The 26,562-nt window shown below is 34.1% G+C and overlaps 1 protein-coding gene across 4 annotated transcripts in view; it reads right to left on the minus strand.

The window, feature by feature from the left end:
• The window catches only part of tbc1d22a (TBC1 domain family, member 22a), a 175,825-nt gene that overhangs the window by 115,892 nt on the left and 33,371 nt on the right, over positions 1-26,562 (minus strand). For 3 of the 4 annotated variants that reach the window (XM_034024634.3, XM_059027176.1, XM_059027177.1), the window contains exons 6-9: positions 20,611-20,739; positions 19,568-19,630; positions 18,557-18,622; positions 12,298-12,412 (exon numbers count right to left, since the gene is read on the minus strand). In XM_034024634.3, coding sequence (XP_033880525.1) covers positions 12,298-12,412; positions 18,557-18,622; positions 19,568-19,630; positions 20,611-20,739 — 373 coding nt within the window. The remainder of the gene's footprint in view (positions 1-12,297; positions 12,413-18,556; positions 18,623-19,567; positions 19,631-20,610; positions 20,740-26,562) is intronic. The other variant, XM_034024635.3, reaches the window with a different exon arrangement.

Here is a 26,562-nt window from a genome sequence, read left to right on the forward strand (position 1 = left end):
ACTGATATATATTTGTTTACAGATATTGATATCTTTCACAAACAAGAACTGTAAGTTGTAGGTGTCCCTTTCTGCACACTAGCCAACGTTGTCCTTACTACCTGTCCTAAAGAAGCATTTCAACTATCAGCTGCAAGTTTAAAAAAAATAAAAAAATTAAACTGTGGAAACATATTTTGTATGTGAGTAACACACAACAGAGAAGCATTGAGTTCCATCCTGTTTATTACATGCACAGCTTGTATGCTAACTAGCAAAAAAACACCACACATATTACTATAGCCTGTGCAACTAAAACCAAACAACATGTATAAGATGCAGAAAGTATCCTAAAATGTTTAACAGTGTGTGCTTTACATTCTAACAATTACAGTATTAGCTCACAATATAAGAAATGTGCTTCCTGAGCTACAAGAACATCAGATGAAATGTATAACCTACAATAAACTCAAGCAGACAAAGGTTTTGGCTGGTGTCCTTATCAACAATTAAAATCTCCTGCTACTAGACAAAAGAGCTTCTATGAGAGAGGAATAATGAGGGCATACAGATACACCAAATATAGGGAATGTATAGGTAAGGTAACATTGTCCCTAATGAAACACAGAGCACAAAGTGGAAAGTAGGAAACAGTTATCCAAGAATCACAATTTTAGAGTGGCACAGAACATGACTTTGGAACCAATCTAGGAATTTTACATTTTTTATAGCATTTTTTAAGATTTTTATTTAATTTGTTTTGCATTTTCACTTCTGTCAAACTGAATAACTGATGTTGGTTTTATAGTGATTGTTGATTCCACAACCCCCAAAAGCCAAAATTAAGAGATTCTGTCATACATCACTTTATTTTTCTTATTCAACTTAAACAGAAGCAGCACCGTTTGGTACTCTTCAATATCCCTGAAGAGCTAAGCACCAGAAAGCGCTGCTTAGAGGTAGTTCAACTTTTTTGTTAATACCCTTTTAGAAATAGGTCTTGAGTTTTAGTGTCATTCACATGCCAGGGGCAATTAGATGATGCCGGCACCAAAACAAAACTGACGAAGTTCAGACTCTCGTGAAAAACACCTCCTCTGTGTCTTTTCAACATGGTTAGTTGAGGATCATTAATTATAACTATAGGAAGACTATAGGGAGACCAGGAAGAAAGCACATGCCACAGTTAAAGTATTCAGCTCCCCTTGGAGTACATTTCTACCCTCATAATTACATTAATTGCAATTAGCTTTCAGCTCCTTCATAATTCTTTAATTTTGACACCTGCAGAAGGCCCTTGGCTTGTGTTCAACACCATTTTGCTGCCATCATTACTCAAACTCTTATTTCTTCCCTGCCATGCCTTTTAATGATTTCTGAGACAAACTTCAAAACAACTAATTCCCATAAAATATTCTGAACTGGGTCATTTTAGTTTCTGAATATAATGGGGTTCTGGATTAGGATATGTTTTCCACTCTTTAGTACTGAAATCTTTATTGGGATGGCTAGACAACATCATTTTAAGTGTGAACAATTAAAGATGGTCCCATAGTCTAAGTGACAGTCCATAATAATACTTTGTTACTGTTTTTCCCCTAATGTATGTGATTTCCATACAATGCTCATACAACAGGAATTGAGAGAACATACATAATATGTGGAAGCATAAACTTTTTTTTTTTACAGAATTAATATAAATAACAATATATTTTTCAAACTAAACAAAAAGGTACTTCAGCAAAACAAACAAAAAACTAATTACAGGAGCCAAGGCCATGTTTGGCAATGAGTGGGAGTATTCAGACAACTATAATCCATAAACCACAATGATTAAGTTGTAAAGCCATTCGATTCAGATGCGACCAAAACAGTGCACTGCTAGCGCACTGTTCTGTTCCATTTTGGCTGCGAGAACAAAGTATGTCTAGAAGTGCATTATCCCTTTGTCTGTTCTAAGTAATTTTGTCAGCTTAAATAAATAATATGGATGGAAATTTTAAACGTTTAAACTTATAAACTCTAAAGAAGTGGTTACACGTTGAATAATATCCTAGACGTATACCGGTCACGTGACAAATTTCACCAAACGCATATTTTTTTTAATGTATTCATTTCAGTAATATATCATCATATACAGCAGTACGTTGCGTATCCGACTGCTGTGGTGCCAAGTAGTTTTTCTAACTGGTGCAACAGAAAAATTGACACTGGGGCGAGTTTTATTCTCGGTCGATCTGGCGCGTCATTGGTGCACTGTGTGTTTATGCTGTCGCGGGCGTGGCATGGTTCAGTCCACATGGGGTAAGAAAAGTGTTTTCTCTAATGTTATATATTTTTTATAACAATTGCATCTCCAAACAAAGATACAAGGTAAAGCCACGTTTGGAATTATTTTGAGGAACCGGACGAGAAAACCGTAGTATGTAAATAATTATGCCAAACAAAATTGCTGTACCACAAAAACACAAGTACAATGCTTCATCATTTTAAATAAAAACATTCAGAATTACTGTGGATGGAGTTACTGAATGCAGTAAAAAGCAAACAGCCATAATAAACAGAATACTCTAGACGGCGACTGTGACTACGTATAACACGATTTTAAAAGGACTCTTTTTTTCAATATGAATTCAGAGAACGCATATGTGTAAATGAATTATGTATAGGCTTTAATTTACCAGTACACAGTTTACGCAAATCATTTTGTTTAAAAAAATAAATCAATAAATGTCCTTGATATCTATGTAATTTGTCAACAAAAGGGGATATTTAAAAAAATAATAATAAAGGATTTCCCGTTTGTGGCACCGATCCCTGAACAGTAGACTTAATATAACAATGTATTGGAATCTGTGCATTTGATAGATTCTGTAACATATGCAAGCTGTTTTCTTTCTTTTTTTAAATTATTATTATTATTATTATTATTGTTTTTGTTTTGTTCTTTAAATATCTATCTATCTGTCTATCTATATCTAGTTTAGTTTATTCACTTTGTGCCCACTGGGCCAAGCACAGGTACATCTCAATAGCGCGATACAAATACAAAGAGAGACATTTACCAAGATAAAAATAATAAAAGAAAAGACCAAATTGTGCTTATTTATTTATTTGTTTTAGATTCTATTGATTTTTTCAGTATTACAAGCAGGAGAGTCACTATAAGATCTTTACATTTATTAAAAATGTGCATGGATGTTAAAACGTTATTTGCTTATTTAGGGTTCTTTGCTGGGAAAATACTAACCAGGGCTGTCAGTACACATCAGAATGTAATATAAAGAGTGCGTGTGTATGTAGATATAGTTTAAATGTTTAATGCTGACACCTGCATAGCATTTAAACGTTCATAAAAATGTACCAAAAGCACATCCCTAATAAATAAACTTCATGAATTGCACTTTTAAAATCAATAATAATAATAATAATAATAATAATAATAACTTATTGTCCATGCAAAGTTTAGACTATTACACTACCTTGTGGTTTATTTGTTAGTATTTAGGCTTTTACAGTATATTTGTAGCTCCCTGTTGTTTGTCATCTCCTCAGGCATTTCTAACCTGACAATGCTACAGTGTTGCAGCACATGCTCATTTGTCAACCACTACTAACCACAAAAAACATGCCCTGTAGAAAATCAATTTCTTAACACAACTTAATTTACATTATAGATTCCACAAGAATCAATAATGTACTATATTAACAAACAGCCAATGCTATTTTGCCAATATGATTCAGTTTTAAATACTAGTAACCAATCTAGTCAGCAGACTTCAAGACTAAATTCATTTTAATAGGCAACATCAAAATGGCAAATTGTTTAGTATTACTGTCATACCTTACTTAAAATACTGTAACAGTTTACCAAGGGGGGGTGGTATAGGGCATTATTGGCAAACTTAAAAATGTCAGTAGAAGTTACACAATTGTAACTATGCAATTATATCCCCCCACTCCACCCCACCCCATGCCTTTTGATATTTTTTTGGAGATACTGTTCTCATTTAAGAACATTCTCCTGTTAAAAGTATATATTTTAACAGGAGAATGTTCTCAAATGAGAATCATATACAGTATCTCCAAAAGAATATCAAAAGGCATGGGGTGGGGTAGAGTGGGGGGATACTTTAGCATTACAAAAGCATCCAGAAATGAATGAATTTCACACTGGGGTCTGACTACTTCTCTGGCATTCAATGGGTTCCACTTGAATTCCTGGATGATAGATAGCTGAACTGCAAAACCACATGCATATTTGACGCTAATTGATACCTAATTTAGCATGCTCAGCTCACAAACGAGAAAATGGCAGTGACTTTGAAGATTTTAAACTACAGCAGTAACTATGCAGCAATCCTTTGACGCTGAAGGAGATGCTGTCCACATTATACCCCATTGGAACAATTATTCTGCAATCTATAAAACACCTATCATCTGAATCATCTGACTTCTAACATATTTCTGTACTATTTTAATAGTGGTGTGATTATACAGTACATATGACTGTAACACACTGCTTCAGAAGAATCACATTACCTAACACATTTAATGAAAAGTGCATGTATGAAGCAAAGCCTATTATAGTGCAAGATACAAAATATATTCTCTTTTAAATAACACAACATTATTTCTATAGCTTCCCTGACATAAAATACCTTGTTGTCAGCCTTCATATGCTAATTAGAAATTATAATGGGAGACTCTTTCAGTGGTTACTGCACATAAGGGAACAGAGTCTTCCCGTAAGTGCAGTATTTTAGGGTGTCTGAGCAATTACTGTCATTTTCCACCTGCCATTATCCTTGAGAGAGAGAGAGAGAGAGAGAGAGAGAGAGAGAGAGAGCCGTGTTAACTTGGCAAGTGGTATGTATCTACTGGCTACGTAAAACATCCTACTTGCACATCAAGCAGAAACAGAACTGACTATAAATGGCATATTTACAAAAAAATGCTTCCCGTTTATAAGCAAAAACAATAAATACAAAGATATACCATCCAAAAAAGGACTTCTAGTCGAAACGTTAGTCACTGAATTTTAGTATTTCTAAATTATATACAAAACAACACACATTTAAAACAAGAATAAAGACGGTAGTTACAATAACATCTCTACTGCACCTACATCTACAGTCTCTGAAGCTGGGTCCCTGATGTATTTATATCTCACTGCAGCAATAACTTAACTGACTGCCAGGATTGTAGTTTATTATACTATTCTTCAGAATCGCAGCAGGTGGAACCATGTTACTTGAACTACTGATGCACCAAAAATAGAAGTAAGCCTCAGGTACTGACTCAAACAGAGTGGAAGTTGGACATGCTCTTTTTCAAATTACTTCAATTGTTTTATGACTCGGTTTATGACTAGGACATGGAACCTTAAAAGTATGAGAGAGAGAGAGAGAGAGAGAGAGAGAGAGAGAGAGAGAGAGAGAGAGAGAGAGAATGAAAAAAGAAAGAAAGAAAGAAAGAAAGAAAGAAAGAAAGAAAGAAAGAAAGAAAAAGAAAGAAGAAAATAATGCATGGGGTAAATCCAGAAGGCAAAACACACTATCCCATGTAGTATTTTTTTATAATCTCTGGTTAGACTATGTGCTGGTTTTAAATGAGCATGTGTTTGACCATTTGAATCAGCTGCACTTCATTAGTCCTGCCACCAGGTGGGAAAAGGAATGAAAATGAATTAAACAAAAAATAGCAGGGAGCGCTGTGGACTTAGACTGAAGACAATCGTGCATTTTGTCAGGTCGGGGAATAAGTAGACTAGTATCTAAAAGCCATCAATCAGTACATTTACATGAAAACCGATTTTCTTAAAATGTCACTTTTCTGTGTTTGCATGATTAACGATAGAAAATCTAATTAGAATTCAACTGTATAAATGGATTGAAGTTTTCGGAAAACGCAGGATATTTTCGCATGGAAAGTACTGTAGTAGCCTAAGTACGATTTGAACAGACCAGACATTTCTGCGATAGAATGGAGACCAATCCAATAACTCAAGTGCTTTATCGAAGTGTCAGGTCTTAAATTCAAAGATTACTATCCTATACCTCTATTCAGATTCCCCAAAATGTGCAATCAACCTTTCCAACAGCTCTTCCTGTTCTATATTACCAGTTTCTTTTGCAGACATTATTTTAAATTCTCACGTCATTTTAAAACTGGAAAACATTTGCTGCTTCAGTATGGGCTATTAACAAATACATACAGACTTTAACAAATGTATTACTTTATCCCTAACCAGACAAATGGATGCATGCAGACTGACTACAGATTATTATTATTTTCTCTGTTTTCTAAAACCATGTGCAGGAGAAAAGGGTCAAAGTGTGCACATGCGCAGTATGCTATTTCAATAAGTTTTCCAAAAAGCGTGTTTACATCATATACATTTTGTTAGTTTTCGGAATTTAATCGGAAATTTCTAGGTGCTGTTTTCCAAAAAACGACTTTCAGAATATTCTGAAACATTTTCCAAAAACTGTGTTTACGTGACTTTTGATATCGGAATTAGTTTTCCGAAAAATATCAGAATTCTTATGCTCATGTAAACGCACTGAATGATGCACACAATAACCCAAATACTTAATGTTGGTTGTGAGCAACCTATACAGACCTGAAGTGGCCAGATGTGGTATAAAAAGAGAGAATGTCAAAGAGAAAAATGGCATACTTTTGTGTTTATAAAAGTACAATACCATTGTCTACCAAACTATAACCATTACAATAAGCCCATACTACTTGGAAGATGTTTTTTCTCTTTGCAATCATTATCTACATTTTGAAAATTTCCCCCTCTTAGAAATGACATTAAGGATGTATCAGTATTAAAATACTACTCAGGGCTTGCTAGTTCAGTCGTGATATCCTGTACCTTGAAAGAAATCTTTTTGCAGCGAGAGATGTATGTCCTGCTGTTGACCAAGGTCAACCACAATTTAAGCTTTTCTCAACCAATGATGGTTTTTCTCCATTGAAATTGATGGAAAAACTGCATCACTAAGGCCTTGTACACACACACACACGCTGCAGTTAGTGCGACTACCGGATTAACAAACTGCACTCACTGCGGTTGTTTGTTGTACACCCACGCTTTTCATTACTGCAGTGAGCACTCTCCCTGTTTAAACTAACAACTCGGACCATGACTACACAACATTCGTTAGGTTTGTGTGACGGCAGCACGGAGGCTGTGTTTTTGTTGATGCTTTTGGAAGAAAGTACAGTACGTAATCGATCAAGAGCTTGTCAAGCGCAGCTGTGCTCTTTTCTACAAAACCAGCGGAGACGCCGTGTAGCTTTTTCTGCAGTGCTAAATGCAGTGCCGACGATCTGCAGTACCTTTACGGTAGATCGAAACATTTGGGCGATCTTCCGAGCAGAAGGCTGGTGGGAACGACTGGAGTGGTCTCGAAATGTACGCATGTCTAAGGAGTCATATGCATCTTTGTCATTTACTGAGACCTTTCCTGGAGTACCAAAACACACAAATGAGACATTCGGTATCAGTGGAAAAACTTTTTTTTATTTTTTTTCTCCTTACAACAGAATATTATAGAATTGCATTTTGATTAAATTAAATATATATATATATATATATATATATATATATATATAATACGTATGCACTATTTACTATTGTTATGAATTTACTATATTTACAATATTACAAAATCAACTTGGCTCATCAGACACCTATATATATTATTATATACATATATATATATTTTTTTTTTTTTAGCCATGTTTATCGCACGGATGGTCACGATTTGAACGAAACATTTTTTTTTTGGCCTGTACTTAATAAAGACATTGATTTTATTGGCATGAATTTGGCATTATAGCAATAGGAAATATAATGTGCAACTTACACTGTTTGACCTGACTTTTGCAGCGATGCTATAATTTACAATTGCGTTTGTGCACCTATTTATAGTGTGAAGTTTTTTAAAGCATCTAAATGAAGGGTTTACACATGATAACCGGGCCATTTAGAGCATCAGCATTTGAAAGAAACGGTTTAACCACTAAACATTATGTCTCATTTATATATATATTAATTTCAGAGAAAATATACACGCCAAAAAAAACAAATTATCCAATTTGCACCTTTGCTTAGAATATTTTGACACCACCAAAAGTGTCATGCTGAAATGTCACACTGCAAAATAAAAAATAAAAAAGAGCATACTATGTTATGATCCAGACGATGTTGATTTAAAAACTCTGTAAATAGAAAAAAAGCTGATGATTGCAATAGGTTTTTTTTGTTCTTTTTCTTTCCCGTCATTGAAACATTAATTTACACCTTGGTAATTGGAATATGTGAAAAACTACTGCATCAATGAGATTCACCCAAAAGTAAAATCCATGCATTGTTGCTCCTACAGGTCCCTATAGGTTGGATGAATTTACTCCCCTTGCCAATGCAGCACTAATTACAACTTCTGTAGCACAATGGTATTCATGTACTGATGTACTGCATGCTAAGAAGTTCTCCAGGATACACATACAAATGAAATGCATTTCTTTCATTTTTTCAAGTTATACTGCATTCTTTACAGATGATGACGCTTACAACCAGCACGTAATGCTTGGTGTCATTTTAAATCTGTAATCCTATGTTCATTTGCATCATTATTTCAAGTCTTGGGAACACAAGCTTCTTACTTCTAGCTCTGTGTTTCTGCAAGGACTTTTAACTGAGATTATAGTACATTAAAACGTCAAGTGAATCTGAATACCAGGCTCTATTCAACTTAAAAGCAAAAATATGTTAAACTAGTAGGGTGTTTGCAGAACAACTCAATAAATAGACTTTTAGATCTAATTAGCTAATGGGTGGGTGTGTTTCTTGGGGAAACAGCCTGTTGTAGAAATCTGCAATTGCGCATGTTTTGTTCTCCTGCCATTTTAAAGGTGAACACAGATTTTGAAATCCATCTAACAAGTGGTTCACAAGTTATACAAATCATAGAAACATACAAATATCCATACAAAAAAACATAAATAAAATAATTTGCAATTCAAGTGCTTGAACAACTGAAAAGAATGTTGATTCCTAATAAACATAGAGAAAGTGTCAAGTTATTAATCTTCTATGCCAACGTTATTTATTTAATTTAAGCTCCAGATATGTTGATAAGAAATTTAATTCCACAGGAATAAAGAGAAGAATATAGAAAATGTAAAGAAAAAATATTGTCTATAAAATTTAAGGAAAAATGCAAACTTGCTTCATATATTTTCTTAAACTGTTCACTTACAATATGTGGTGGTGGGATTAAAAAACGTAATGAATAGGGAATGATATCTGAATTAAAATCAGCTTCTTGCCTAAATGCAACACAAATGGCTTTTTCTGCAAATATGAAATCCCATTTTCTGTAGTATACAGACAAGACAAGGACCCTCATGCCAAATTAGTATTTGATCTTCTCTTGTTAGTTTACTTTTTTCCCCTGACAAATTGCATCAAGTGATTAATTGCACTCTCAAATAAAGGACCAAACATCATTTTACCATATGTCTTACTCTCTAAGCTAGCATTCCAAAAGCTATCGAAAGCTCACATTAGATGAAATTATAAAATGGAGAAACTGCACGTTCATGTTGACTGAAGCAAGAACTCTGAGCTTCCCGCTAAACCCCAGACAGTATTCACGGATATTAAGAAAAGGTTTCAGACAGCAGGCGTTCTGGCTCTTTCTCTCTGTAGTTCAGCTGTGCTCCCAATGCTGCCATCACTGTATTATAATAGGGCATCATCAGGAAAGACTCAGAATCTAACAAAAAAATACTTGATAAAACTGGGGTATCTAAAGAATCACAGGTTCACATACATTATTTATTTTTTAACCAGGATGAGCATCCACTGATATTTGCATCCTGCTTCCAAGAGGTTCCTGGAAAACAGCATCAGCAGCACTTAATCACACTAAGTTTGATGCACACAGTAGTCCACTTAGTAATACCGTACATTATTTAAGACTTGACTATGATTAATCCAATACAACAGAATATACTTAAATTTGATTTGGGTGGCAGGTTCTTGAAACAAAGTTTGACTATTAAAAACAGCTGCTATGCTATCAGATGTTTTATCCTGTGCATACAGAATGCCTTCCATCTCCTATCGAAGTCACTGGTCATGATCCATTGAGAGCTTCTGCCAAATACACCATTAGCCAGAATTTCAAGTAAGATCATATGAAAGAAAAGAACTGCAGTCTGCACAAAACAGTACATCAAAAACTAAATGTTAAGTGTCTTCAAAACTACAACAAACATTGCTTCGCAATTACAGAGTCATTAAGGATCTTACACACATACTTAACTGTATTAAACTTGAAGTCAAAGTAAAAGGAAAGTTAAATTCTGTGCCAAAGCTTCCCAAATCAAGTTATTTAAAGACATTTGATTAATTAAAGCTTAAAGAAACCAACAACAGTCTAGGACTCTTATGAATATCTAACTTCACTTAAACAGACTTAATAAATACTTGATTAAATAACTAATGAGTTATTCATAGGGTCCACTGGCAAAACAAACATTTTAGTCACAAAAGTAGCACAATAAATTTAATGAATACTTTAGAATGGTATTCAAATTGTGAGTATTTCTTGGACTTCTTAAATTAGGTACGCTTAAGAGCTCAAATCAGTCAGCATGCATGCATGCATCCATGCTCAACCCTACCGAGAACCCAGTGGTGAGGAATATTTGCATACTTCTGGTACAGTCGGCACTGCTTTATCAGGACGCCTCGGGGGGAGTTAAAAATATCCTGAATAAGCGACTGTCCCAATTAAACGAGCGGCATTTGAGAAGACCTTGTACAAACCACAAATGTAATAAATGCCCACAAAAGTAATATCTCCTACAAATGTAATAACGACCTGCCCACAAATGTAATAATCTCTCCCAAAAATGTTATACCCATCTACCAACTTTCAGTTATTATTTATTACAAAACAAAATTAAAAAAATTAAACCAAAGGAGTCTCCTTGTTTACACCATTTACGCCAGTCACAGTGTAATCATGCACTCACTGTGCTAAGCAAACCTGTCTTGCTCTGAAAAGTGATCTCCGTTCATCATTTGAAAATACTGTATCCCAATTAAATTAAGTGAAGTCCCAATTAAGCAACATAAATAACACTGGGAAGAACCGTCTCTCAGTTGTATCCCATTTAAGCAGAAATCCCGATTATCAGTATCCCGATTAGGTGGCGCAGACTCCTTAATCTTTGTTTTCAGGGTCTTTAATTTTAAGCACAGCTGTTGGTCACACAGTAAGTATTTCACAAGGTTTACTAAACACAATTACATTTTACCCAAAATACATCTGGCACTTTTGTTGGAACAAAAGAATGTTTTCTTTTTTTCTTTCATTTGAGCCAGGCAGGTTGTTAAACATAACAGTATTGATGCATGTCCCCATTTCAGTGACAGCATACATGTGCAAGAAAATACATTATTACCACCAGAGGCACCAAGTACTACATGGGTTTCAAAACTGTACTTCACATATGTAAATGTACTGTAAAATTTAGACACCATTCACCAGCTCAATTCAATAATTACATATTTTAAGCAATTACAGCAGTACTTGTATCACCTATTTCCACCCATAGCATAGGAACTCTCTAATCGCATGTCACTTAAACGTTTTTTATTTTCAATTAAGAAAGAAAGAGCCTGCCAACAGAGATCCAACTGTTAAGATCATTAACAACATTCCCACTATCTATCAACTGATGGGGTAAGAGGTAAAATGGCAGGCTCTCTCAGGAGTGGGGCTCTATCCTACTTAAGAGATGATTAGGGACTATGCAGCAGTAGCTCTCATTAGTTGCTTAGCAATAGAAGGCCCCCTAAGATGTAAGAACAAGGAAACAAAGGGGAAAAGTATCACCTTGTAACTCAGTAAATGAATGACAATCTTTATCACTGAAGGGCAAGTTGTCCTTGCAATGAAGCAATGTTGTGACACCGAAGAATCTCTAAATGAGGGCATGCAGAGCATTTGGGATGTGTGATAAAACACCCCAAAGGATATCCATAACTTACCTCATAGGCTGTCTCTTGTATATACCATTAACATTACCAAATGCTCCATTGAAACAGAAATTCTGTAATTACTGAAATATGTTATTAACACCTAGAATGAAGTACTATAGCAGTGGTGACCGAGTGGCCAAAAAGTTTAAGCCCAAATTTAAAAGACTGTATTCTGACCAAAATTAGTGTCCTTTTGAATACTTATAGTACAATAGAAAAAAGTATTATTCCATAAAAATACTTACCGATATATTCAAAAACATAGACAACAAAGAAAGGAGTAACTAGATCGTTTATGCCTTGCACATATCCGCTGGCTGGGTGCCGTATTGCCCATATGAAGAGAATACGTTCAAAGATCTGAAAAGCAAAAAAAAGTAGTTATTTTAAGCAAAAACAGAAACGATTACCAGCATTTTAAATGCAATATCATTGCCCGTATACTAAATGTAAAATGTCAAAAAGATGTGTGTACCAATTGGGGGGGGGTATATTGAGGTCAAGGTAAACTTAGTACATTCAAGGAATGTATAACTTAAGATGAAATAAATCATGCATTTCACTATCAATTTTTCATGTTTGTTTTTGCCTGTCTTCTTCCTTCTGTATATCAAGGACTTTGTTCAACTCTCACTTCTTTTTGCCTTTAAAGTAAGGCAAACACTTCCATCTTCTTCATGAAAGAAAACGTCTACAATATTGTTAATGTTTCACCTTGCTGTCAACTTTCTCAAATTGTGAGACTTGAAGTTCAACCTAAATCAAGCAGAGAAATGCATTACCATTTTTAAAAGGAGTCAGTGTTTGACTATCTATCACATGTACTGGGGGTTGCAGTCATGTATCTGTCATTTTAAAGAAACCCATCCTTCAAATTTAAAAAAAAAACACTGCAGCAGACTCTTTAAAAAAATGTTAAGCTTAAACGAGACATGTATAATATCCACATCATTCCAACTGTGTACATTTTCATCATAAAACAAAGTCAAATTCATCATTCTCTGAGAAGACGCCTTGTTGATGCATTTCATTTCCTGAGGGACCTCTGAGGAATTCCAAAGAAGTCTAGCCCTAAGCTAACCAAACCATTACTAGACAGAGATGCTGCACTGTTAAAATGATATTTGCGGAAAAGATAACATTTTGTCATTCTGTGTCAACACCCCTTGGACAATCTCCAAAATTTTCCACAGGAAAGTGTGTAATTCCTCCAAATCTTAGTTTCTTGGAATGATAGCTTTATGTGTGCATTTTCTCTTCTAATAGTACAAGTTCCCAATTGCCAATATATGCACAACTTAAAAAAATGTCATCAACACTCATCTTTACTTCAATTCATGACAGATATCTATGCAACTTACGTTACAAGTAGATTTTTAAAAAAATGCCTATATATTGAATTCACAGTCCTGTTGTACCTTCAATATTTCACTCAAAGCATGACTAATAATTAAAGAATAAAACTGATATCAAATTTCTTGAAACAGTCACATTGGCAGGTGGAAAAGTGGCAATAGTGTCCTAACAGAGACAGTGACCTGAATAATTTATGTTCCACTCAAAGCCAAAAGCCAATATACATGGCCAAGCTTTATATCGATTAAAAAAATAACATTTCTATGTGTCTGAATAATAAATAATTGTGAAACAGGCTGAATATTTGCAACAGGGTGAACAGCAGCAGCTAAAGTCAGTTTTCAAAGATGTTGGCAGACATGTTCTGACCTTTAAAGGTGATGCACCCCACAGATCTTTACTGTTGTTTGGAATAACGCACACAACATGATACAACTTCTGATATTGAAATACATTGGAAGACAACTTTGCCATGTTATAATTTAATATGAAACTGCAGCAGTAACAGTGGAGTTAACTGATGATGTTGTGCAGATACAAGAGCAGACACTATTCAAATGAATTTGTAATTTTAAAGCTTTAATGTTGCCATTTTAATATTTTATAAACATTATTATTACCCAAAGTTCCTAAATAAAATCATTACATAAATATGTAAGGCTGACATATACTGTATTACTTGCAGCTTGTATAGTAAAAACTCAATTAAAATGTTCAGACTTTCAAAATCATTAGAATGTATTTTTTATTCTTTATTCTTTGGTATAAAAGGAAACATGAATTCCACAGCTAAGGCATTATTTGCTATTGGCTATTATGCCTCATTAAACTTGGTCTCATGTAGTGCAGAAACACAAACATTACTGTTTTTAGTGCAGCACCCAAGTGGGATATTGATATCAATGCATTTGTCAGTAGTCACAGTCTGCTGAATGAGTTGAAATATGTGTGTGATAATCATACCCAGGAACCTAGAAACTAAATACATACATGTCCCGAGGCGTTACAACAAGGACAGAAATTCACAGCACTGAAATCAGAGGGAAAATCACATCACTGTCTTCTAACATGCTTTCTCATGTATTTCCACAAAGAGCAACAAAGATCAAGAAATTAAATGCATTTTGCAAACTGTCTATCTACAAAAATGTGATCCACCCTCAACTGATTGGATTTCTTTCTGCTTTTTATGTTTTGATTTTTAGATAAAAAAATATATAATACAAAAGGCATACGAGACGTGGTATCACTGCAAATCAGGATGTAATTTGTTAATGATCATAATTAGGGATGTGATTTTGTCACAGTAAAAATAAGTAAAAATCATGGCACAGTCACGGCTAAAAACAGACCATTTCACGTAATTATGTAATATACAGTAATATTTTGTATTTGTGCAAAGTAAACATATATTTAATGTTTAACATGTATTTAATGTGTTTTCTTTTAACACATGCTTCTAATCAATGTGGTGGTTGTAAATTGAGAATTTTATAAATCCTTTCCGTTAATGTCTATTTAAACACAGCTGTGGTTTTGATATTACACGATGTACATTAAAAGCTCAGAAGGACTGTTCTGCATTTACACTGTTGTGTTAAGCACCGCAGGGAAAGACTGCAGAGCTAAAAATCGGGGTTCATGCTTCTCTTGTAGTGTAAACTGTCCACCCTTTAAGCTTTGCATTATCAAGTGTATGCAGAGGTATATAGTCTGATCAAATTACATGTCAATATGCAGCCCAGTTCTGCAGTTAATCAGCAGTACCTGCTGACAAACATCCTTAAAATAAAGCACAATAAACTATGATTTATTGATATTTAATACATCCAACACATCAGGAATTACTAGGGATTACAGTTTGGCACATGCCGAAAGCTGTGCTAATACCCCTTGACGAGGGTCTTATTTTTTTAATATGTCCTAATACAAAAGACCAGGGGTTTATCATAATGTAATGGAATAAACCCGATAATATTAAACCTTATTTCAATAGATGTAAATCCTTCTTGATAATATCTTTTTTTTCATAATCGAAAATCTGGATCATTTATTGGAAACCAAGCCTAGATAAAATGGGTTACATATATTAAAAACACTGGATGTATCTTGTTTAACAAAGTTGTGCCACTTTAGTAAATTACTTTAGAATTCCAGTCTTCCAGCAATTCACTTTTTGTGTTCTCACAATTTCAGGACGAGACTAAATTGAAATACAAGCACATTCATGGCTGAATTAAATAACATGCTTAGGTCAGCCACTGTTTTCTGTAATAGAAACCAAAAAGCTGGAAATCAATATACAACCCGTTTTCTGTTGGGCTTTTTCAAATCAGGATTTTTGTGGGTTTCAATACGAAAAATGCATGCTGTAAATATAATTTATAAAAATTCAACCAAAAAAGTAACCAATAAAATAGCTAAACCTGTATTAAGAGACCTCTCAAGGGACAGTCTAAAAGTGGCCTCTTAACACGGATGGTCTCTTAAAAGAGGGCCCATAACTTATGAATTTTCTATTTGTCTATGACTATTTGTCTTTTACATGTATGTCTTACATACACTGTAAAAGCCAGAAGACTCAATATTAACAAAAGGAAGTATGTAATGTAATAACAGTCACACAAAATGTTTTAAATCCTTTGCAAATTTCAATGCCTGTGTCTGTTCTACAGGTACGTGTTGATTCATTGCATCCTGAAAACAACGCCAGCATAAGCATAAGATCTCTTTCGATTATCGGGCACATTATTTTCATACTCTTATAAGTATGGCTTGAATTTTTCAATGTTTATTTTCCTTTTAACCGTTTGCCTTTAAGTCTTAAGCCGCTACATCCTAATTATGAGAACATTCTGTTAAGTTAGCGGGAAATAACAACACAACACAAACTAACACATTGGAAGCTACCTAGTTCCCAGGCAAGTGCGAGAACAAAATGCAAGTTAAAGTAGCACCTGGGGGAAGTGATTAATGTCATTGCTTGCTATTGTGTTCGAATAATGGAGAAGGTGAAACAGAATCAGCAAGTCAATCAGGACATCAAGGTAAAAAGAAGAGACTTTGTTTAGTAATTAACAGTTTAATTAAGATATTGAATCGGCTCAAAACACAAAAATAAAAACCTATAACTTCAAGCCCTAGTTCTTTCCGTTTCAAGATGCTGTATCTGCGTCTTTCTAGTGCCGAATTTTTCAGCAGTTTTTCTGGCACTTACTGTCTTTACAAGTTTAATAACTTAAATTCTGTCATCTAGGGAGGACCTTTTGTTTCTCCATGTTTTCTCTCTTCCTTTACAAGAGAGCGCTGTTTTATTGATAAAAGACTGCTAAAATGTATTGTATTCCTTTGAATTTAGGACTTACCATTTAAAACCATATTTTTCTCATAACAATAGCCCTGTGTCAGGGTGCTTAATACAGGTTTGAGTCTGTTCCTGGGTAAGAGAATTGTGGTCGCTGGTCGCGTTAGACAGGTGGTCGCTTAATACAGTTCAATAAAAGCACAAATATCATTAGGTGGAATTTAAAGTGGTCACTTAGACCAGGTGGTCGTTAAATAAAGGTGGTAGCATGATCACAACATTATCATTTCTCAAAGATCCCCCCCATCAAGTCAATGACAGTGTCTTAATAAAAAAAAAAAATCACATTTAGGGACGTTATACAATATATGAAAATTGGTCCAAATGAAATGGAAGGTTTACTTACAATATAATATTCTTTAAGAATATGCATATACAAAAAATGCTGCAATGGTTTGGTGCCATGTGCACATTAACTTCCAGTGCCACAACAAAATAGGGGACCTTACAAGACAGCATGTCTCTTTGGAGCTCAATGCTGGATGTTGAAACACTGCACCCTTGTGCATGAATGGGGCCATCTACAGTAGTTTTAGGATTGAGACATACTTATGAAAAAAAACCTATATGAACATAATTTAGATATTTTATTTAACATCATGGAAGCCATAATATTAGTACAGTATTTCATGTTAGATTTTGAAATGTCACATTTTTCAATGTTTTAAGTACAGTATATGGAAATCTACAAAGTGGTATGCAATTCAATATGTTAACGTAACATTATTCAGCAAGTTTCATTCAAAATGATGAAGCAAAATGAGTTAATTCTTTAGGGTGATGCAAAACTTTTGGCCATAGCTGTACACTGGATGTCAGCATCTACTCAGGTAATGTTATTATTATTATAATTATAATTATAATTATTATTATCGCTGTTTGCATTATAAACTTAACATATTTGAGAACTCAAAGAAATGTAAAGAGCATTTACATGTATAAAATATTTACAGCATACCCTCTAATCTTATAACAATGAGAATTAAGAAATAACAATGACAAATACACACAAAAAATGCCCTTCTGGACAAATAAAGGCAATGCTATCTCTTGCTTCACCTCAGTTCATAACTTAATAACTTAACATAGAACTATAACAAGCAGCAATATCCTGTACAGGTTTGTAATGTGCAAGTGTATGATTTGTTAGGAAACATAATGTATCAACAGTTTCTACACCTCATTAAATATTGTTAATTTGTATTCATTTCCAATTCTCAAATTACCATGTGCAGCAGGTGACTGATAGAACAGTAGTGCATAAATTAGCAAAAGAATACTTTCTTTCAGCAGTGAAAGTATTCAGCAAAGGACTGTTGAACACCTAACAATTGTTAAATGTAGATCACCCCCAAGAAGGTCATTTAATTTCAACAAATTTCAAAATCAAGTGGCTGATGAGCTTGTAATCTTCTCTAGACATTTTTTCTAAAACTAAAATATTCAATACCTGTACATTAAATGTTAAACCGCTAACATTTTTTTACAATTCAGACTAAAACCTTCACATAAGCATCCTACAATCAGTAATTGTATTTATGCACATACAGTATATCTCCAGTGGTACACAGTGTGTGTATATATATATATATATATATATATATATATATATATATATATCATTTCTTTCTTTAGAAGTTCTGCTTGTGTTTAGTATTAATGGATAATCCTCCTTTTAACTTGGTTTTCTTTTAATATATGGACAGGTAGCGTTTGTCTCATTACAAAAAAAAGAAAAAAAAAAGTCAAGCACTGCTGGCCAATCAATTTGTTAATTCTCTCACCTCTTGCACAGAAGCTTGTTGAAAGAGAGGAATAAGAGGATTAGTTCTTGGAATGTCAATGTGAATCTGCGGATAAAGAAAGAAAACAGAAGCACAGGCCAAATTATTATGGTTGGCACAGCCGTTAAAGAAAATCGTTAGTTTTTTAACAAGGCTCCAAGCCGAGGGCTAAAGGCCACAAAATGCACCGTTCCGTTTTCTTTTTCCTCATTTCAAAAGCAAAGAGCAGAGGAACTACTCATAACCATAAAAGTAGCCAAGCTTGTTGCTGTTTCCTGAACTGTGTTAAGGTCACTGAATCTGAGCTTCACCAACACAATCCTTCATGTTGACTTTCTTTTATTTTGTTTATGTTTTTTTTTACACCATTCCCTGGTGTATAAAGACCTAAGGATTCTAAAGAATCCCCTAAGGCACCATCAGTGTCTCCCAAAATTGTACTTGATCTAAGCCACTTTATAGCCCGATCTCTTTACGAGCCCACAAACTTTTCTAATTGTGTATACCTCATTACATTTATCTACAGTATACTAAACATAAACAGCGATTTACATAGAATTCAGAACAATTTCACAGGGCCAGCATCGATGTGGAAGCTTCAGATTTTCTTTTTCAGTTTGAAAATGACTCTTTAATCATTTGTCTACCAGACAATTTTTGTATATATCATTAGCCAAACACCTTGACTGGTATGCAGCACGTAATATGATATACAGTATAATATAATACATGTAATTTAGTAACTAAGGGCAGTGAATCAATTCTAAAACACCTGCAGTCATTTTTTTGTTTGTTTAGTTTTTTCCAGAAAAAATATCTAAACTTGTTCACTGATTTTCAAAATGGTATGAAGGCAACACAGTTGTGGATAGTTGGTGAAACTTGAAAAGAAACCTGCACCTAGTTCAGCAAGCTCAGAGCCCATACAGGCATTCCCTTGAGACTGTAACTATGGGATTGATGGATGAGATAGTGTGAGAGTTCATGTGTTTTCAATCCTTTAATCCTTACCTCTGTAACTTTAGGTTGTAGCATTAAACTCTCAGGGTTCATACGGGGAATATCTATATGAATCTGATGGTTCAGAAAAACAGTAAACATTTACTTTAGTGAAGCCGTTTGTTTAATGCATGTAAAATATCTATAAAAGTATGTGTGTGTAAGTTGCAGAAATAATAACAACTATGTGCATTACTGTAAACTACAAATATAAGCCCAAACAAATAATAATGTGATATAATTGCTTGCATTTGTGTTTCAAATGGCAGTTTAATTAAATGTTTGGGTACTCTGTATTTACAGTAGGTAGTTTTTAGACAATCATATTAAACGTTTACTTACCGTAATATTCAGATAATAACCCTTGGTGTACATAACCATTATTTTTTAATATTTAGAGTAGACTACTAACAGTATTGCAAAATTACTGAAGTAACTAGATTACCCAATTAATTATGATAGTAACAGTACAACTTGGTACAGGTACTGTAACAATCACAATTATCTTAACTAATGTTTTCTTCATGTATTTTTATAATTACTTTGAACATCATGCTATGTTTCAGTTATCACATCCTGGTGACATTCTGCCTCCAGTGGACGTAACAAATACCACATTTGATCCAAGTGGTATTTCATCCACTGGGGGCAGAATGTTGCATGGAAACATGCTAGTGGTTACAGCGGGACTAAATCATAAGACATGCTTAAAACTTCAGCCAGGAAATGATACACAGAGGGAATCTAAACAAGAATACATTAGTTAGGATTACTGATGTCACACTGATACCAAGTTGCTCTTTCACTTAAAAGTGCTACAAATGTTTTTAGTTAAAAGATGCTCTACAATAAATAAACAACCCATTTAATTTTCTATGGATATTTGATTTTTTGATTTTACTTTGTCTGAATGAAATGCTTAATATTTACATATTTAACACACACACACATATATATATATATATATATATATATATATATATATATATATATATATATATGTGTGTGTGTTAAATATGTAAATATTTATTTATAGTTAAAACATATGTTTATACCTGTCTGTATGTATCCTGATGGTGTTCATCATTTCTAGAGTCATAGTATTGTTCAATGAAACCAAAATATTCTTGTCGTTTTCTCTGCAGAGTGCTTTCTCTTCGTTCCACATTTGCAGGAAGATAACCCTAAAAAAGATTACAAAATTACATTAAGAACAAAAATACATTCAAATTCTATTGAATGTTTGTCAAAATAAGTATGCAAAAGATGAATAACCAATTACACCTATCAGCTGCAACATTCCAATACATTATAAACAGATCCAGGGCTAAATGAAAAGGAAAAAACATTAAGTCCACACAGTCAGATTCCTTCCATAACTGGCTGTATTTTTATAGGCACTTCACATTTAGAATATATAAATCATTAGATGTTTCCATTCCACAAAAAGTAAGCATAGCAGGAGGCCTCCAACATCTTAGCATTTTGCTTTTTTCACTGCCAACGATGCATAACTGGTTACTAAATTTACATCTAAAGAAAGGGAGGTGATGGGGTGAAGACATCCTAACACCAAGAATTATGGATTCATTCCAGGTATAACTGGATGTTTTATTAAATGATACTTAACATTTTGTGCAGTCTAGCAGTATTCCCATAACTCCATCCATTTTTGTAATCCACCACATGTATTGATCAGCAAATAAAAAGAAAGGGGTTAGTTCCATTACCCAATAGAACATAAACTGTAAGGAGAGGGATTGAACTTCATCGCCCACTTGTTTCTGAGGGTGGAGACATTTTCAGGAAGTGCGTGGAAACAAAACACATGACACAACAGCTATGTCCCAAATTGCACCCCACGCAAAGTTTAGTGCACTACTTTGTCCGTTGGCCATCTTGTAGTGTGTCCCAATGGTTAGGGAGCACGCGAAGAGCACTTCGATGCACCCTAAAATGTCCTCTTCGGCACGTGTACAAGTGATGTACACTCGAGGTGGAGATTAACCCAGAATACATTGTTGTTGTTTTTTTCATTTCCATTAGAAAAATGGCGGACAGACGTGTACAAAGTACATTTATTTTATATATAGCATTATTTTTATATAAAGCATTATATTTTTGGAAATTATAAACAGACAAGTCTTCTTAAGAGTGTCAGCCCAAATAAATAAATTATTTTAAAGGCTAACTATTAGATACTTAAAATTAAGATTATTATAATTAATAATAATAATAATAATAATAATAATAATAATAATAATAATAAAGGAAGTGTCTCCTCACCCAGCGTGTGTTACATTGCTCTATAAACAACAACCTGGAAAATAGTCCGTACTTCTATTCATCCGACGGGAGAAAAAAACATTTTGGAAGGTTACTCTGTAGTTTAATATTATATAATGATGTTAGAATGCTTACTGTGTTTATTTATGTATTTACTTATTTACATTCACTTTGATTCAGGGACCAGTGATGACTTTGAAAGGCTTATCAAAATTAGGACCTTAAATGGGCATGTGTTCTTGGGGAGGGGGGGGCAGGGGTTGTTTTGTTTTATGTATTTAGTTATCATATATATCATTTTTATAGTAGGACCGACTGCTTAACAACACAGTAATAATGTAGCTACTGTTAATGTAATGTAATTACTGTTAGGATATAAAGCTAAGTTATTAACACATTTATGTTATAATGTTTTTTTATTATTATTTTTTCCCCCTTGTGATTGATGGAACAAGACCCTCAATTACCCCTCCTGTTCTAAATTGCTTCATCCATTATGGAGGAATCATCTTCGAGCTCAAATGCAGGTATTTGGTGTTTCCCCATTGCAAGACTATCTGGACCATATTTTCAAAGTGTTTACTGCAGTCTTTAATTAACTACTATTTTTGGGTAGAAGTCACAATGGCTGTTAATTTGACGAAACTAGAACCAAACAATTAAATAATGTAATCCAAGTTCCACTGAACACTCAAGGTATTTGTTTTTCATTTTGTATTGACACAATAACTTGTTTACAGCTTAGAAAAAAAAGGGGACACACTGTAAATCTGATGTATTTGACTTAGTTATACAAGTACAGTTATATTAGAACATTTATTTTGTCTCAGGTGTTTTAATATATATATATATATATATATATATATATATATATATATATATATATATATATATATACACAGTACTGTGCAAAAGTTTTAGGCAGGTGTGAAAAAATGCTGTAAAGTAAGAATGCTTTCAAAAATAGACATGTTAATAGTTTATATTTATCAATTAACAAAATGCAAAGTGAGTGAACAGAAGAAAAATCTACATCAAATCAATATTTGGTGTGACCACCCTTTGCCTTCAAAACAGCATCAATTCTTCTAGGTACACTTGCACACAGTTTTTGAAGGAACTCAGCAGGTAGGTTGGCCCAAACATCTTGGAGAACTAACCACAGTTCTTCTGTGGATTTAGGCAGCCTCAGTTACTTCTCTCTCTTCATGTAATCCCAGACAGACTCGATGATGTTGAGATCAGGGCTCTGTGGGGGCCATACCATCACTTCCAGGACTCCTTGTTCTTCTTTACGCTGAAGATAGTTCTTAATGACTTTCGCTGTATGTTTGGGGTCGTTGTCATGCTGCAGAATAAATTTGGGGCCAATCAGATGCCTCCCTGATGGTATTGCATGATGGATAAGTATCTGCCTGTACTTCTCAGCATTGAGGAGACCATTAATTCTGACCAAATCCCCAACTCCATTTGCAGAAATGCAGCCCCAAACTTGCAAGGAACCTCCACCATGCTTCACTGTTGCCTGCAGACACTCATTCGTGTACCGCTCTCCAGCCCTTCAGAGAACAAACTGCCTTCTGCTACAGCCAAATATTTCAAATTTTGACTCATCAGTCCAGAGCACCTGCTGCCATTTTTCTGCACCCCAGTTCCTGTGTTTTCGTGCATAGTTGAGTCGCTTGGCCTTGTTTCCACGTCGGAGGTATGGCTTTTTGGCCGCAAGTCTTCCATGAAGGCCACTTCTCACCAGACTTCTCCGGACAGTAGATGGGTGTACCAGGACCCCACTGCTTTCTGCCAATTCTGAGCTGATGGCACTGCTGGACATCTTCCGATTGCGAAGGGAACTAAGCATGATGTGTCTTTCATCTGCTGCAGTAAGTTTCCATGGCCGACCACTGTGTCTACGGTCCTCAACGTTGCCTGTTTCTTTGTGCTTCTTCAAAAGAGCTTGGAAAGCACATCTGGAAACCCCTGTCTGCCTTGAAATTTCTGCCTGGGAGAGACCTTGCTGATGCAGTATAACTACCTTGTGTCTTGTTGCTGTGCTCAGTCTTGCCATGGTGTATGACTTTTGACAGTAAACTGTCTTCAGCAACCTCACCTTGTTAGCTGAGTTTGGCTGTTCCTCACCCAGTTTTATTCCTCCTACACAGCTGTTTCTGTTTCAGTTAATGATTGTGTTTCAACCTCCATATTGAATTGATGATCATTAGCACCTGTTTGGTATAATTGTTTAATCATACACCTGACTATATGCCTACAAAATCCCTTACTTTGTGCAAGTGTACCTAGAAGAATTAATGCTGTTTTGAAGGCAAAGGGTGGTCACACCAAATATGGATTTGATTTAGATTTTTCTTCTGTTCACTCACTTTGCATTTAGTTAATTGATAAATATAATCTATTAACATGTCTATTTTTGAAAGCATTCTTACTTTACAGCATTTTTTCACACCTGCCTAAAACTTTTTCACAGTACTGTATATTATAAAGTATATATATATATTTATAAAAGTTTTTGCAACATTTATAAATATATATATATATTTGTTTTTTTTGTAAGTACTTTCTCTAAAGGGTTGTTAATTATTAAAATATTTAATCCTGAAGAAAATTAGTGAATACATTTATATAAATATATATAATACATATATATATAAATAATTGTAGAATGTCATAAATTGCTTAATCAAAAAATAAATCATTTATTGTGATGCATATTGTATCGTGGCTTGTGTATCGTGATACGTATCATATCGTGAACTTAGTGTATCGTCTCACCCCTACAAAAGAAAGCACAATAATCAATTTCTGCTTGAAAATGCCGTATACACCTGCAACCAATGCAGATTAAGCAAGATAAACAAAAATTACAAAAGGTAATTTTGAAGTACATTGTGTAATAATAATAATAATAATTTAAACCATCAATGTTATTTAGGATTCAACCTATAAAAAAGCCTTATAAAATCAGTGCCATGCTACTGATTATCGGTGCACCCCTACTTTTTTATATTATTGATCAAAAGTTTCGACCTGAACTTCATTTACATGAGCTTTGCTGCATATCATTTTGTTTTGATAATGTCCAGAAGAGATAATATGTACAGCAGTTATAAGGTTGCATTGGCTCTGAACAAAAATTTAGCTTCTTTTTTTTGTTTGTTTTTTTCACCCCAGCAACATTTTAAATAAACATATTAATAATAAAACACCACTATTTATTATAAATGAATGTTTTTTTTTTTTTGTTTGTTTATGGGGGGCTGGATCGACTGTGGTTGTGAGGCAAATGCTTTAAACTAGATCCTTTGAAAGTAAATTACTGCTTTGATAATGGAGGACTCCACTCCATTTTTCTTCAAGGAATGCTACCAAAGACTTATTGATAATTGATAAACAGGTCAAAAGAATCATCAGATACAAAACAGAATCCTGCAATGCTTTTGAATGTCAACACTATCTGCATGAATGATCTATGGAAACTGTTTGGTAGATCTGCAAGGTGAGGCATGTTCTTAAAATGTGGCACAGAATTTGTAAAGCTCAGAAAATACGTAATTATACTTAGAAAATACTTAACAGATGTCTGTACCATAAAAAGAAAGTCTTGTGATAATTAATCACCAAACGTACTGTTCATGTGTGCCCATTTTTTATTCTTTTTGCAGACAGATTCTACAACAAGATGTATGTTAGCTTTGCAGTCCCCTTTAAACCAGAAATCAGTGCTATTAGCATATGTCAGTGTAATTAAGCCTAATTGATAATGTACTCTGGAGATTCAGATATTGGTCTAAGAAAATGCATAAGAAGATGACTAAAATATCTACCTTTTCTTTACTTACTAATGCTGGTTAAAACTGTTTTTTTTGTTGTTATTTTTTTAAACATGCCTAACTAAATTCAGAAAAAAAGTTTACTTTACAGGTGTTTAATTTAAATCAACATACATTGTGTAGAAAATGACATCAAAAATATTCAAACAAGAGCGAACGCCTTCCTAAAATAATACAATACATTTGAATGATTGCACCATAGTTTATGTTTGGCAATTTGTTTCCTCAGCATTCTCCAATCAGATTGACCTTATGTGTTTTTTAAAGTAGTGAAATAACCAGCTTTTGGTATTATATCAAAAGGAGGCAGAAGGAAAATATCAAAGTGTCGAAGCACTTTTAAAATGGAAAAGACATGAGAACTGTGTGTATGAAAGTAAAAGGTTTACCCTTATGTAACACATTTAATATGGCAGTTTAAAAAAATAATAATAATAATTCCATTTTTTGGTTACAGTAGTTGCTACTGGTTCTACTGTCTTGTTTTTTCAAAGTGAATTTATATTTTATTCTTTCAAGTTTCAAATGCTAGTATAATTTTCCTTTCAATATTTTGAGTACCGTAAAATTTCAATTAAATGACTCCGGCGTTTATTTACAATATTTGCCAGCAGACCCGGCGTGTGTTGGAGACTCCTGATTATTTGAGACTGGCGTTTATATTAGATCACTAGCTTCACATGCTTCATGCGGTCATTGAGAAGCCGCTAACACACAACCTTGTAGCAACACCGTAACTCAATTTAAACATTCCAGCAACTTTGTTGTGTGTCAGTGGGAATTAAGTAACAGTTTTGTTTTATAATAAAATCACACTGTATTGTAGGTACACCCTCAAGTATAAAGCAAAAGTATTATTAGCATTTTTTTATACGT

Source organism: Acipenser ruthenus, chromosome 7, assembly GCF_902713425.1.
Source record: "Acipenser ruthenus chromosome 7, fAciRut3.2 maternal haplotype, whole genome shotgun sequence".
Taxonomy (NCBI): domain Eukaryota; kingdom Metazoa; phylum Chordata; class Actinopteri; order Acipenseriformes; family Acipenseridae; genus Acipenser; species Acipenser ruthenus.